The 15,700-nt window shown below is 38.6% G+C and overlaps 1 protein-coding gene across 1 annotated transcript in view; it reads right to left on the bottom strand.

Moving 5' to 3' along the window:
- Window positions 1-15,700, bottom strand: part of cacna1db (calcium channel, voltage-dependent, L type, alpha 1D subunit, b) — a 216,090-nt gene that overhangs the window by 81,177 nt on the left and 119,213 nt on the right. The window contains exons 19-22 of the mRNA XM_065247770.1: window positions 7,523-7,652; window positions 4,551-4,610; window positions 4,282-4,388; window positions 4,027-4,114 (exon numbers count right to left, since the gene is read on the bottom strand). Coding sequence (XP_065103842.1) covers window positions 4,027-4,114; window positions 4,282-4,388; window positions 4,551-4,610; window positions 7,523-7,652 — 385 coding nt within the window. The remainder of the gene's footprint in view (window positions 1-4,026; window positions 4,115-4,281; window positions 4,389-4,550; window positions 4,611-7,522; window positions 7,653-15,700) is intronic.

Below are 15,700 nucleotides of genomic sequence, written 5' to 3'. Positions count from 1 at the left end.
CACATGAGCAATGGTTTGTAAAAAAGCTCACAGTGCGTAAAAATGGTCTCCAATTGCGGCCATATTCTGGAGCCCTATTGATGACAAAAGTTAATAGAAAGATCAGTTCATGAGATCGGCAAAAACAGAGCATCCCTACTTAACACACTACACAGCTAACCTGCTTCAGGGCAGGTTATGTTCTGGTTTCAAGACTGAAATTTGACTATTAAATGTGACCGAACTGAAATCTAGGTAACGCAAGTATCTTTGCGAACTTCTTGAGCTGCACATAACAATGTGACACGAAGCCATGCCCTTACTGTACCACAAATGCTATGTATTGGGTTGCATTATTTTGCACGTGGTACACAATTGTCGGTGAAGCAGAGAACATGGTTTGTGTCAAACTATTCGCAAGGTGGTCCTCGAACTGCAGCGTTATTATGTTCTTATTATGTATTAAATAGCGTTATTATGTTCTTCCAACATTTAGCGAACATGTCCATAAAAGAGGGCTTTTATAAAATTGCTGGTAAGATATGAAAAGCTCAGATGCAAAAGCTGCTTAACACCACCTCTGTCACAAATGAGATAATGATATTAACTAAATGCTCTTCTGCATATTATACGTTTATCAGAAACTCTAAATGCACTGAAGATGAATTTCATGGATGCTGTGTGCAAAATGGCTGTTGATCACATTCAAACTTGTTTCCCTTTTGAGTACTTGAACCTGAATATAACCTGTTTGTTGCAGTCACATGAATCACAGCACCCCCTAATGTTTGCTTCAGTTCCTTCATTTGCAGGATTTTTAGTTGCATCTTTAGTGATTCATAACCCTTTACTATGTCTTGATTACAGAAGTGGAGGCTTTTGCCCAAAAAGCTTGCATGCACTTAGAGTATTTTGCAGCTAAAGACATTGCTTCAGGTTTGGTTCATAGGTTCATTGCTTCAGGTTTGGTTCATGGGTTCAGCAATGAACCTATAAACCAAGCCTAAAGCAATGAACCCATGAACCAAACCTGAAGTAATGAACCAAACCTGAAGCAATAAACCAAACCTCAAGCTATAAAACTATTGTGAACCAAACCTGAAGCAATGAACCTATAAACCAAACCTGAAGCAAAGGAACCTATGAACCAAACCTGAAGAAATTAATGTATGAACCAAACATGAAGGAATGATACAAACCCAAAGGAATGAGCCTACGAACCAAACCTGAAGCAAATGAACCTATGAACCAAACCTGAAACAATAAACAAAACCTGAAACAATAACCTATGAACCAAACCTGAAGAAATTAACGTATGAACCAAACCTGAAGGAATTAACCAAACCCAAAGGAATGAGCCTACGAACCAAACCCAAAGGAATAAGCCTACGAACCAAACCTGAAGCAAATGAACCAAACCTGAATCAATGAACTTACGAACCAAAATTGAAGGAATGAACCAAACCCGAAGGAATGAGCCTACGAACCAAACCCGAAGGAATGAGCCTGTAAACCAAACCTGAAGCAATCTCTTTAGCCGCAAAACCCTCTAAGTACATGCAAGCTTTTTGGACAAAAACCTCCACTTCTGTGAACAAGACATAGTAAAGAGTTACAAAACCACTAAAGATGCAACTAGACATACTGCAAATAATGAAAGTCATATTGTAAAAATTAAGAAACTGAAACACACATTAGGGTAGTGCGAGGACCACCTTGCGAATAGTTCGACAAACTATGTTCTCTGCATCACCGACCTTATACAATATGTACCACTTGCAAAATAGCGCAACCCAATACATAGCATTTGTGGTACAGTAAGGGCATGGCTTCGACGTGTCGCATATGTAATGTGCAGCTCAGAGCTTACAAAGATAAAAGATTCTTTACATGAAAATCTGTACCTTTTATATAGATAAGAATCAGTAATAGGATTGTGCCTGTCCTTCACTTCTTTTCAGCAAAGTACTCATCTAACAATTTGTGCAAAAATCTCTACAAGTTTTGAAAGAAAAGGTGAAGCCATTGCAACAGACACTGAGAATTACTTGCTCACATTTAATAGTCAGATTTCACTTTGCTCGCACCTAATAGTCAAATTTCAGTCTTGAATCCAGAACATAACCTTCCCTGATGCAGGTTAGCAGTGTAGTGTATTAAGTAGGGATGCTCTGATCGATCGGCCGCAGTATTGGTCAATAATGGCATTAAATGACCTGTACAAGCTAAATTGGTGATCTCATGAAGCGATCTTTCTATTGACTTGTCATCAATAGGGCTCCTGAATGCGACCACAATTGGAGACCATTTTTACACAGGCGAGCATTTTTACATACCGTTGCTCATGTGCGACCTGCATATTTGCATTTCTCTCTCTGCCTTTCAAAAATGTGTGCATTTTCTAATAGGACGTGCTCCAGTCCTAACAGCACAATGTGTCTTTACATCTCCATCAAACAGCGTATACAACACAATGCAGGACACATTGCGTCTTCATGCCAAAAGTTTATTATTTGCATGCGTTTTAAAGTTTTGACTGTTTAAACTTTCATTATCCTTACAGCTGCTCTCGATGCCCGCATACACAGACACGGCCTGTCATTCAGCGCATGAGTACATAGCGATCTCTCTTACGTCTTAAAACCACAGAAACCTAATTCATCTCTCAAAAAAAAAATCACTCTCTGCTCTTGACAGAAGACCTTTATATGAATGTGTGTATATTTAATTCATACACTGAAGACTGTGAAGTTTTATTTTCATTACTTGAAGAATCAGTATCGGACATTGGTATAGGCCTTTCATGAAGACGACAAATCTGTATCGGCTGCAAAAATCATGATCAGAACATCCCTAGTTTTAAATAGCTATGTCGACAAACACCGCTTAAAGTTGAATAACTTTCATGGTACCCAAAACCCATAAATTACTAAGGTCTCACCACAATAACCATAACTATGGTATGCAGTAGCGGAGTGGCCATCGGGAGTGTCGGGACACTTACCAGTGGGCCGGTAGTGTTTTGAGGCTGCGAGGGCTGGTCTGATAAGTGTTATACATTGCGAGTTATATAGCAACCCCGTCTGCCGGGACGCTCACTGATCCCCCTATATTTTTGAAAATCCTAGACATAGTTGGACCTGCCGAATGGGATGAGCACTTTTATATACTGTGTTGAGCAGAGAGGCTGCACAGTTTGACCAGCGGGAAGCAGCCGCACTTCATGCTGCCAGATGCTGTTGCTATATAACTCTCAATGTATAACTATTATCAGACCGGCCCACTTGGCCTCAAAACAGTACCGGCCCACCCGGAAGAAGTCCCAACTCTTGCGATTGCCACTCTGCTACTGACTGGCACAACATTAATCCTAAATTTACCCTGCAAGCCAGCTAAACTGGCTATATGGTATAGTCCTCTAAAATAATAAAGCTTACCTAAAAAAATAAGGCATTGAACCAAATCTGAAAGAATGAAGCATTAAAGGTGACATAGAATGATTGAACGGAGTATTTATCCTTGTTCTGTGATGTGACATGTAGACAAATTTTTTTTTAGTTTGGGTCTGTAATGCATTAGAAGCTTCCTAAAAACCTCTCTCAGATAGCTCTATTAGGGTGGGGGATTTTAAACAAGTGGTTTTGCACCTATTTGGCTCCCCCTACTGGCCTAACTTGCAATCTCATTACTGATTGGCTGACTTTGCTGCCACTCAAAAAATGTAGCCAATTATTTTAAAGTGGAGGGGCAGTGAGATGCCTGTGATGTCATAAGCATCAGTTTTTCAGATTGGGCTATTTTCTGGCTGACATTTCTAAAAGAGGAATTTCTATGAGACTGAGATGTTTAGCATGTTTAGCACTTTTTGAATGTTTGTGAATGCGGGTAGACTACCATTATTCAACAAAGACAAGGTAAAAATGGTTTTTCATTCTCTGTCCCCTTAAAATGAAACCTAACTGTCTTTAGAGTGAAGTGAGTAATTATTTACAGACTCTTTGAGTAAGACTTGATAACTAGTTGAAAAGCAGTATAGTGATGTCTGACTTTGAGTCCTTTGGCTCTGTTGATGGCTCGGAGAGGTCGAAGCACACGCAGAATCCTCAGTATCTTCACCACTGAAATGGCAGATGATCTGCATTCAAAATAGAAGTGTTCAGTACAGTTCTGACTAATGACTGGACAATCTCAGCTACTTTTTACATTCGTAATCTTCATGTAACTGTTGAATGTGAATGTTTACTGTTGGCGACAATAAAGCAGTACAATTGAATAGTGCATGAGAGAGGATTATGACCGTACTGTATTCCAAAAGAAACAAGAGAGACTGCAACCACCAGCAGATCCAGTAAATTAAAGTAACTTCTGCAAAAAGCTCCTTTGTGAAGGAAAGCACCAAAGGCCATCATCTAAAGAACATGACAAATACAGACAAATAAACAATACCAGAACAGACAGACTTCTAAAATAACATTGAAACTGAAAACCATATTGTGTATGGCAAACAAAGAAAGTAGTGCAGTTATTAAAAAGCACAAGCAGATATAAAGAAAGTAAACCTGGGTTTTTACCTTCAGCAGGATCTCGACAGCAAATATTGCAGTGAAGGCATAGTCAAAATAACCAAGAACCTGCAACACACCAGATAATAAACAGTATTAGAGATTAAATGAATAGTTTGATATTAAAGTAACATTGCTGAGTAGGAGTGTAACATAGCTCTATATAAGCATGGCCACAAGCAGAGTACCGGAAACAATCACTGGGTAATAAGACAGAAAAAACTTTTTTGACTTTGAAAACTGCAAATCAAGCGCTTAAAAGAGTTTGCATTACATTTGATAGTCCTACTTGTTCAGGTTTCTGCTTTATGTTGATCATTTAAAAGCAGAATTAATTAAATACTACTACTTGTACAGAGGAATTCTTGTTATTTATTACTGTAGAAAATATATATGTAAGGATAAATATGACAACTAAATAACTATAGTTGTTTACAGAATTTTCAGTCTAATTACTGTACACACATGTATTCTCTGTGCTTGGTTGTTGACTATATGAATATTTCATTTAACCTGGTGAAGTGATATGGACCTGTAATGTTATCCGTCGTTTGTTTGATCATACTGATCAAAATCTATTTAAGTTTGTACCCAAAATATGGGTGGGCGATAAATCGCCTGCGATTCTCATGCGCATTTCATCAGTAAAGCCAGTTTCGTGATTAGTAGTAAATCGCTATCACCTGCTTTCCAATGGAGCTGCATTAACTACACAAAGCTGTATTTTACCCAAAAGCTAGGCAAAATTGCGTTCATAATCTTGGACAAATCACCTCTGATAATGCATGTGATTTTCCTAAGCTACTCTGTGAAATATGGCTCTGTGTAGTAAATAACGCTCCATCTGAAAGCAGGTGATGGTGATTTACTACTAAATCACAAAACCGGCTTTACTTATGAGATACACATGAGAATCGCAGGCGCCCACCCCTAACCCAAAAGTTAGAGAAACATGACAAAACCTCTTTTTGGGGAGATCCATATTTCTTCTGTTAAAGAAAGTGTGTAAATAGGGTTAGGTTATAGTATGTGTTCACCATCAAAAAATGTTCAAAATATGTACCCTACACTCTCACTGGGGCGGTACCCTTTCAAAAACACCACCTTTTAATAGTCGCGCTATAGGTCTTGGATCCATGGCCACTTTGAACTACCATGGACCACCCAAGAGAATTAAATATGACTGACACATAAAGTAACCAATCACGTTTCGCTTTATGTTTAGGGGCATAGAGATTTTGTTACAATAACTGACTGGTGTGCAAACTTCTTTCATTTGCTTATAACAACAATATAAAACACCTTAAAATGGCTTGCATACTTTTAAAAATGCAGCATTTATTTGATCTTGATGAAACGTAAATGTCACTGATGTAAACATGAAGGCTTTCTTCTTTGATCAGACAGCTTTGAGTTGTTTCCGGGCGGACCGTTAAAAATCGCAACACACATATCTCCTGGTAATCATGTATAATTCAACCAATCAGAGGACGAATTCAAAATCTGCTGAAATGTTTCCAGATCAGTGTTGTTTATACATCAGATATTCAATCAAGAGTCCAAGGGCATGACGTCTAAGGCGAAGACTTTAATTTGGACCTAAAGAGTTCATGTTTGTATCTTAACGGTACATATTGGTACAAAATGTAAACATATCTGTAACTAATGGTAAATATTAGGATCTTTTTGAAGAGTACTGCCCCAGTGACAGCTGGGCTACACATTTAAACAACAAAAACAATTTTAAACAGATGTAAACCGTAAACAGGTAATAAAAAACATTCTTAAATTTTTTTGGAAGCAAAATGTAATAATTAAATCAACTATATAATAAATCACAGTATTGCATAAAAAAACCTCTAGATCATTGTTTGGAGTTCAGGTTGTTCTGTGGGCCAGAGGTGTAAAGCACTCAAGTATTTTTTTACAAAAGTCACGCAACACTGTCCTCCTGTTCTTTTCCCCATGTATTCACAATTTGCCTTCCTCTGAAACCCATTCTCCATCATTCCCTTTACTACCCTCAGATTTCTTCCAGCTATTTTGGGGTTAAGAACCAATAAATATAATAACCAAATATTTTTTCTAAGAACATGAAGCATTGTATTTGGCCATGCTTGTGTACAACAGGTTCCAGTTACGCAGAATTACAGTATTATGGTGCAAACAACAAAACAATTAAGTTCAAGTTCATCTTTTCATTGTTCATCTCCTTCCTCACACATGCCTGACAAGTATCTGTGGTTTTCTTTTACTCCACTACATTTAATATTAAATATCATTTAATACTTAATCTTTAAAAAAATGTAAAGAACCCAATTACTTTTACTACGTAAAATTAAAAGTTTCACTCCATTATAAAAAATAATAAGAAAGTACTGGGTTTTTAATGTTCTTATAAATGATAAACAACTTTTATTCATGAAATATAGTGGAGTGAGAAGCACAATTCTATCCATCAGAATAAAGTGAAGTAAAAGTTTGCCAAAGAAAAAAAAATCTGATAAGTTCACAGCAGCGGCTGCAGGATTTAATCTCACGGTACACACAGATGTAAGGCTGCCCACCCCACAAAGCACGTTAACTCACTCACACAGATATGGACATAAAAACTGTCATAATCAATTATATCCCATCATCATTACATTTTAATGATAATAAGCATGCATTGCTGCGCAGACAGATCAGTGTAACTGATGACATCAAAGTAACACGACACCATTCCAATCGCTCTTGCAGAACTCCCACATCGTATGCCCATCTCTCTCCATAACAGTCTTTGGCCTATCACTTGTGCAGTTTTTCTCTAAATGCACAACTTTATTTTTCCATATTCTCTCTAGCATTCATAATAATATGTCATGACTGTACACGGATAGATCAAAAAACAGAGTACAGCTGCAGACACTACTAAAAGTACAGAAGTGAGCAAAAATACTTCACTAATTTACACCTCTACTGTGAGAGGTTTCTCCTCTTACAATGTTTCTGGCAGAAAGGTTACGGATGGGGTCCTCAGCAGCCAGCGAGACGGAGCTCAACATGATGAAGACGAGGATGAGGTTGGTGAAGATCTGGTGATTGATCAGCCTATGACACAGCACACGGATCCTGCAGAGATCAGAGGACATGAGAATCAACATCAACCACCATCAAAATGTGGGCCAAAGCCTTATCCGGCACATATCATCCATGTCTTTGAAAAAAAAAACTATAGCATAATATAAGGGTGAGCAAAATGCCTCCCTATGGCTCTCCAGAGACTTTTCATGTTTCCTATGCACAGAAGAATTAGTTTGTTTTAGTGCACATATTACAGGATAAAGTGTATAACAGTGGTTTATGGTTAAAAAACACATTATTTTCCACATACTGTACATAATGGTAGCACATCTAAGTCCCACCCTTCCGTAACGAGTGTACAAAGCTCATTGTTCTGAGAAACCGCGGTGTTGGCCAGCTATCCAGTGAGTTGTGATTGACCGAATTCCTCAATTACGTATTTTCGTAAATTACCTTATCAGCCTGAATCTGACCCAGAAAACACAGATGGCTAAGCTGATCGATCAACTTTACCAGTGCGATGTGAGCAGAACGTAACAGATTGGTAAGGTAAGGATTCTAAAACAAAGCCATGTCTGCATTTGTGATTGTAAAAACGACAAACAAGAGCTACTCTGCACTGCACAAAACATGCGTTTGAATCGGCAGTTGAAAATTCATTAAATATGAAAACATTGGCTACTTACAGGATGTCAGTCAGAAGAACCAGTGTGTTGTTGCAATGTTGGAACTGCTTCACTTTTTAGACAAAGCCTTTGTGTACATCCAGCCCTCATTAAGATAGTAGTACTAGTCCTCTGTAAAATGTGCAGTACTCAATAGAACAATTGGGCTGTACTGTTCTGCAACAGTGTTGTAAATAAAACCTAACCTCTGGTCTTAATGTTTAATCTAATGGAAGGCCAAACAAAGTGGTTTGCCTTTTGCAACGAAACACAGCATCTAATCGACATGGCGGAAACAACAATACTACAGTGTGATTGAAAGTTAAACCCTCTATCTCTGCATATACATTAGGAATATGAATTATCATATTTTATGGGGAAAATCTCTATAATTGTCAAATGGATTACACATGTGGTAAAAAATGTTTCAATTATGGTTTCTGTAAGTTAAAAACACAAGTCCCCATATAACATTTACGGTGAAAAACAGTAAAATTTTCCACAATTCCATGCATTTATTTGATGATATTTCATTTAAATAATGACGTTTTCTCTTATTTTTTCCCAAATATATACAGAGGAGGGTTTCGTCTTACGTTTTATCTTGTTTAATTTTTGGGTGAACTATCCCTTTAATCCAAAAATGTAAGACAACCCATAACATTAAATGGAATGTCAAGAAACAGCACATCAAAAATACAATACTGGACCAGAAACAATGGAAAACACTGGGGTATTCATTCACAGACCAATCAAGCTAAACAAGACACATGGAGACATTTAAGGGCAGGGTAACACAAAAGACCACAAAGACCATAAACCAAGGACTACAACAGGAAGTGACAATACATATGATTTAAAAAATAGTTGAGACAACAACACAAGACACAGAACAATGACAGGTGAATAAAGTTCAGAAATTGAAGTAATAAGTTCAGGCCCCGCGCCATGGGGGGCATCAAAGGGGGTTTGACCCCCCCAGAAACAATTGGAGCCCCCCAGTTTTCTTATCAGACAAATTAAAATGCTGAGCTAAATTCAGTCATATACTTTATATAATGATTTCGTTAATAGCGTGTATAACTGAATTCTTCCGATGACTGCAACTACCTTAAGCTTGGTTTTTATTTTAAAAATAAATCCTGCTTTACTAACAAAGCTAGTACGAAATTGGTCAGTCCCACTTTTTTACCAGTGATGGACTATGGGGGTGTTATTTATATGCATGCTGCTTCTACCTTGCTGCATACACTTGACACAGTTTACCATGGTGCATTACGGTTCATTATTAACGCCAAGTCACATACTCACCACTGTCGTCTCTATGATGCGACTGGTTTTAGCTCTTTAGGTTTGCGTAAATGGTTCCATTGGCATATTTTTATTTACAAAGCTATTAACGGTCATTTACCCAGCTATCTTAACAGTCCGCTCCATTAACATTCTGGCTTTAAATATTCCACGTATAACAACTGAATTTGGTAAGACTGCTTTTAGTTATGCTGCTCCTTGGTGTTGGAATTTGCTCCAAAAAGATTTGAAGCTTTGTTTTTATTTCACTTGAACATTTTAAACAATTACTTAAATGTTACAAACTTGAACAATGTACATGTTTTTAATGACCCCTTTATGTTTTTAAATTGTTTTATATGTAGGCCTACTGTAAATTTGTATTGTATGTTGTGTCCGTTTTATGTGATTGTGCAATTTGTGTAATTGTTGCTCCAGGGCTCACTTGTAAAAGAGATTTGAATATCTCAATGGGACATCACCTGGTAAAATAAAGGGTAAAAAACCTAATATCAGGAGAATGGCTTTGGCACCCTAGGTGGCGTTTCACTGATGTTTCAGCCTGCAAGATTTTAAACATTTGTTTCTTAACTCTTTCACCGCCAGCGTTTTTAAAAAAAGTTGCCAGCCAGCTCCAGCGTTTTTCATGATTTTCACCCAAGTTTAATGCCTTCCAGAAAATGTTCTTCTTTAAATATATAAACATACAATATACCAAATGAAAGAACAGACCCTCTGCTTTCAAACAAAAAAAACCGTTTCATCCTACCTTCAGTGGTTCTTTTGTAATCAGCTTTTGAATATGGGTAGGTTTCTGCAAAAACACCACATTTTGAGCAAAAAGCAGAGATAATTCCATTTTTGTGACGGACTTTTCATAGAGATCCCATTCAGAGCGATCTTTAAAACAGACACGGACATGCAGCCGCTTGCCATAGGGCAATACTTCCGGGTTTAAAAAGTTGCGGTATTGCGGAAAGACGGAAAATCTCGTCATTGGCGGAGAAGCGTTTTCTCTTAATTGACGAGATCTCGTCAATGGCGGTGAAAGAGTTAAATGCAATCCACAAGCTAGTAGTTTCGCTGTCACTATCATCCTCAAAGCGAACTGCAAAGATAAATCAGAGTTTATTAAAGCTGAACAATGGGCTAACAACTCCAGGAGGGCAGAGAGACAAGGATAGACTCACTCCTGTTTGCTACTTTGGGAGTTCAGTCACAGGGAACAACCCAAATATAAGAGCAGGAGAGGTGTCAGATGCGCAAGCAGAGAGATCAAAAAGCCACCCAGGACCATATACAGCGCAGATAGGAACAATTGGTATGCGTCATCAATGTCGAAAGAAAATCAGTATGCAGAGCGAAGATGCACAAAATGTACATAAAACCGAACAAAGATATCACTTTCCCAACATTTGTCTTATTTGTGAGTATTGCTCATTACTGTTCACAAAAGTTTTCCTTTTTGTTTTTCTCTCATTTTTTATGTGAGACTGCTGCGTATAGCATTATAATAATCTGAATTATATTTAAGAATTAAATAAAAATGTATTTTTCCGCACAATATAACACCTTCCGTTATAAAAAAAAAACAGGCCACAAACATTTAACTTACCATTAAGAGTTGTACACTTCTAGATGCTGTGCTTCTGTTTATTCAATTTATTTATCGTTTTTAACAATTAAGTTCTGTTTTTGTCATAGTTTTGTCATTTTACTTTTTACTGGGCCTATAATACTTTTATATACTTTTATAATACTTATATAATACATTTATTTGATATTATTTACATTAGTTATGTTAAGGCTTTTAGTTTAGTATAAGCTTTGATTTTTTCCAGTTTATTCAGTGCTTCAACTTAAAAACTTATTTCAGTCACTTCGTTTTCACAGGAGACTGTAGTAACTGCAGTCCTGATGTTTAGTTTTATTAATAAAGTCTGATTTATCTTGGCAGTTTGCTTGTGTTTTCTTTACCTATGATAACGACAACAACAACAATTTGCATTTAAGGAACGAATGTTTAAAACCTCTCAGGCTGCAAAATCAATTAAGAAAATGCCACCTATGTCGCTGAATTCGATTGCGCCATTTTTCATTTGTGGACGAAAATAATTTGCTTAAGATTATGTAATGGATAATGGAGTTAATTACCGATTATCAGGCTTATTAAAATTGTTAGTTGATTTAAGTGAAAGTCGAATGTGTATAGTCATAATTATCCAGGTAGGCGTATAAATAAAAAGGAGCAAGAAATCAGTCCCCTGAGGGCAGAGCTGCATGATTCCAACCTGTTAACTTCACTGGGTTTTCACTGGGTTTTCAAGTGGTTTTCGGTGGTGATGGCGCAGTGGATAAGACACTCGCCTTTGGTGTGGGAGACCCGGGTTCAAATCCACTGTGACACACCATTGTGTCCCTGAACAAGACACTTAGTTGCTCCAGAGGCATGCGACCTCTGACATATATATAGCAATTGTAAGTGGCTTTGGATAAAAGCGTCAGCTAAATGAATAAGTAAGTGGGCAACCCACCTCACCGGTGTTTCATCAGCTAGCCCATGACACCTCCATGGGGCTTGACAGTAGAACCAGCATCCTGGAATTGCCCCCTTGTCTATTCAGGACTTCACCATTCAGCTCTGCCCCCCCTCTCCACCAGCCTGGTTTAGCCACCGCTTGCTCCTCTTTAACCACAGCCATATGGATGCTGTCTCTGCCTGCTTTGATATTATTCCCCAGATTCTTGTGGGTTGCCCCCTAACCTTCTAGCATCCCCAATGTTCTTCAGGGTGACTGTCCCGGGAACCCCCTACAACCCACCTCCATCGGTAGATTACAGGCTCTCCAATCCCACTTCTGGCTCTCAGAGATGAGGGACTAGTTTTTTCATTTTTTCATGAGCCTCCTCGATCCTCTCCTCCCAGGGTACCGTCAACTCTATTAGGGCCACCTGCTTTGTTGCTTTGAACGAGAGTACAATATCTGTTCGGAGGTTGGTGACAGAAATCTTCTCTGGAAACTTGAGCTGCCTTTCAAGATCAACTCTTATCGCCCAGTCCTCTGCTGTACCAAGGATCCCTTAGCATCTGCTCTCCTTGCCTGCCTTCTCCCAAGGCCTGAGGACTCCAATAAAGTGGGGTCATTTGTCTTGGGCCTTGGATCTTTTCCACTTCCTATCCTTCTCCAGTCCATCGGCCAGTTGCTACAGAACCTGGTCATGGCGCCACCTGAACCTCCCTTCAGTCAGGCCTGCCCAACAGGATAACAGTATGTGCTCCAGGATAACAGTATGTGCTCCAGGTTTGCTGGTCTCTCGCACAGTTCCAGGAGGGATCCTCTGTCAGTCTGCATCTTTGGAGGTTTGTTGATGTTGGCAGCACATCATACACGGAACTAAGTAGGAACTTTATCCGATACTCCTCCATGTTCCTGATATCCTTCCAACTGAGGGATCTTCCTCTGACACTTTCCCACAGAGACCAGCTGCCTTGCTCTTTTATGGCTACTGCCCTGGCTTGTCTGCTCTTTCTCCACAGAGCGAATCTCCTTCAGCACAATCCCTTTCCGGTCCTTTGCCCTTGTCTCCTTCCAGCTTGCTCGGGAATGACTCCCAGCCTCTCTTGCGTCACCGTGCCAATGATGTCTGCATGTTGTAAGCGCTCCTCTGCTACCCTCAGAGCTCCGCTAGCCTTCCACTTCCATCCCATCAAGGAAACCTATTCAAGCAGTGGCCTCAGGAGCCTTCCGCGTTGATAGCCCCATGTATATAAGTTCATAATATAGTTTTACACATACACACATTCACATACATACTCACAGATTCACACACACACAAATTCACACCCATGTTTTGTGGGGACATTCCATAGATGTAATATATTTTATACCATACAAACTGTATATTCTATTCCCTTCCCCTAACCCCAATAATCACAGAAAACTTTCTGCTACCATAGATTTTCAAGAAACATCATTCTGTTTGATTTATAAGCTTGTTTTCTCATGGGGACATCAAAATGTCACAAATATACTGGTATTCCTATCTTTGTGGGGACATTTATAATTACTAGGTACACAGATTCTCTCTCTCACACACACACACACACACACACACACACACACACACACACACACACACACACACATGCACAACAATAAAGCACACATGCAAATTCAACAGGTTATGGGCCCAGATCTTCGCTTATAAAAAGCTTTTTTACACAGGCTTTTGTGTGATATAGACAGTATTGTGGAACTCGCAATGGAGGATAAACTGTTTCTAAGAAGCTGAGCAGGTCAGAGAACTGAGCCACATTGAAATTTCAAATGGAATATTTGATGAAAGCCAAGGGACTTTGGGGCATGGTAATGGATACTGACAATGTCGTAGAGGGACAAGAGCATAATTCAAAAAAGGAAAGCTGTGTTGGTTTTCGGTGTTGGTGCTAAATTTGAGTATCTGGTGGTGCATCAATCATGACAACACAAGTTTGTTGTGATACGCAGTTCAACTCCGGGAATGAGAGCTGACAGACTCAGCTGGAGATGTTGTAAGTGTGGGCAAGAGGGACATATCAAGAGAGACTGTCCAAATAAAAAAGTAAATAAAAACCAGAAGACCAAAAAGTAAAGCATGAACAGGTAGAAGACTCACCTGAGAGTGCTTTTATGGTTAGAAAGTCAAACAAGGATAAGATAATGCATTAGATTAAGTGGTTGATTGACTCTAAAGCATCAAAGCACATGACGTTTCATGAAGAAATTCTCCAAAACTAACAGCAATTTCCAAAACCACAGTCTGTGAAACTTGGTGACGACAGAGTGGTAAACACCCTAGGACTTGGTTATGTTAAACTGAGGATGACATTCAAAGTCATGAGGACAAAAATGTTAATGTTGGATATGCGGTTACATCCGTAGTTAAGATTGTGATCTTCAAGGAATGGGAATGCAAAGATTTGATGGGTTGTATCAACTGGATGTTGAGGGAAGTTTATCCGACTGTCACTGTGCGTTAAGCGCAACAATAACCTCCAGCTTGTGGCACCAACGACTGGGACAAACCACCAAACTGAAGGAACTTCTGGTGAATGGAGGAAACTTTTCTGCAGAGGAAGACATTCCCTTCTGTGAAGCCTGCATAGAAGGTTAGCTATCTAGGAAGCCACACAAGCCAGTGGGAGAAATTGGTTCCAAACAAAAACTGCAGTTGATCCATTGTGATGTCTGTGGTCCCATGCAGACAGAAACAATAGGTGGGTCAAAGTACTTTTTACAAACAATGGTCGGGAATACACATCTAAAGAATTTCAAGAATTTGAAAAAAGGTTTCCATCATGAAACAACTGTACATCACACCTCAGCAAAAAGCTGTTGCAGAAAGAAAAAACAGGACATTAATTAAAACAGCAAGAACCAGGGGCCTCATGTTTGAACCAGAACAGCACAAAAACAATGTGGATTAAATAATCCATTATATTTACAGTCATTTAGCAGATGGATGTCCAAAGCAACTTTCAAATGACGTAACAATAGAAGCAATTAGAGCAACATAAGAACAGCAATACATAAATGCATTAGAACTAGTCTTATCAAGTCTAACACAGTATACTTAGCCAATGGTTAGTCTTTTTTTTGAAGATATTAGCAAGTAAGGTGTGTAGTGGAAGATTTTTTATTTTTATTTTAATTATAGTCTATGAACTTATAATTGTATAATTGGAAAATCCTGTTCTTCTGTTCTAGTGAAAGATTTCTGTTCTTTCCATCTGTTCAGTAGTAAAATGTCCAAAGAATAGAACATTATGCAAAGTCCTACCAGATAAGATAAAGGGGGGGGGGGGGGGGCTAGTGAATGAGATAATTAACAAATGATGAACAAGTGGAAAAACTCAGTAAACGGTAGAGTTTCACTGAGAACAAAATAATTTCTTCTATTTGACCAGATGTGCTTCAACTGATATGTTTCTTAGTCACTGATAAATTGAAGGTTTATTTTCTAAGTGACGCTGGAACTAAGATGAAATCTTTGGATCATGGGCGGAGATGGGATGACTGTGTTTTTCAGTATCTTACTATAAATATGTGCTTAACCTTGTAAACGGGGCTCTCGGTTTTAAAACTTCTGGCACCAGGGAGT

This window comes from Paramisgurnus dabryanus, chromosome 11, assembly GCF_030506205.2.
Source record: "Paramisgurnus dabryanus chromosome 11, PD_genome_1.1, whole genome shotgun sequence".
NCBI classification, from domain to species: Eukaryota; Metazoa; Chordata; class Actinopteri; order Cypriniformes; family Cobitidae; genus Paramisgurnus; species Paramisgurnus dabryanus.
This window is presented reverse-complemented; position numbering and strand designations above follow the sequence as displayed.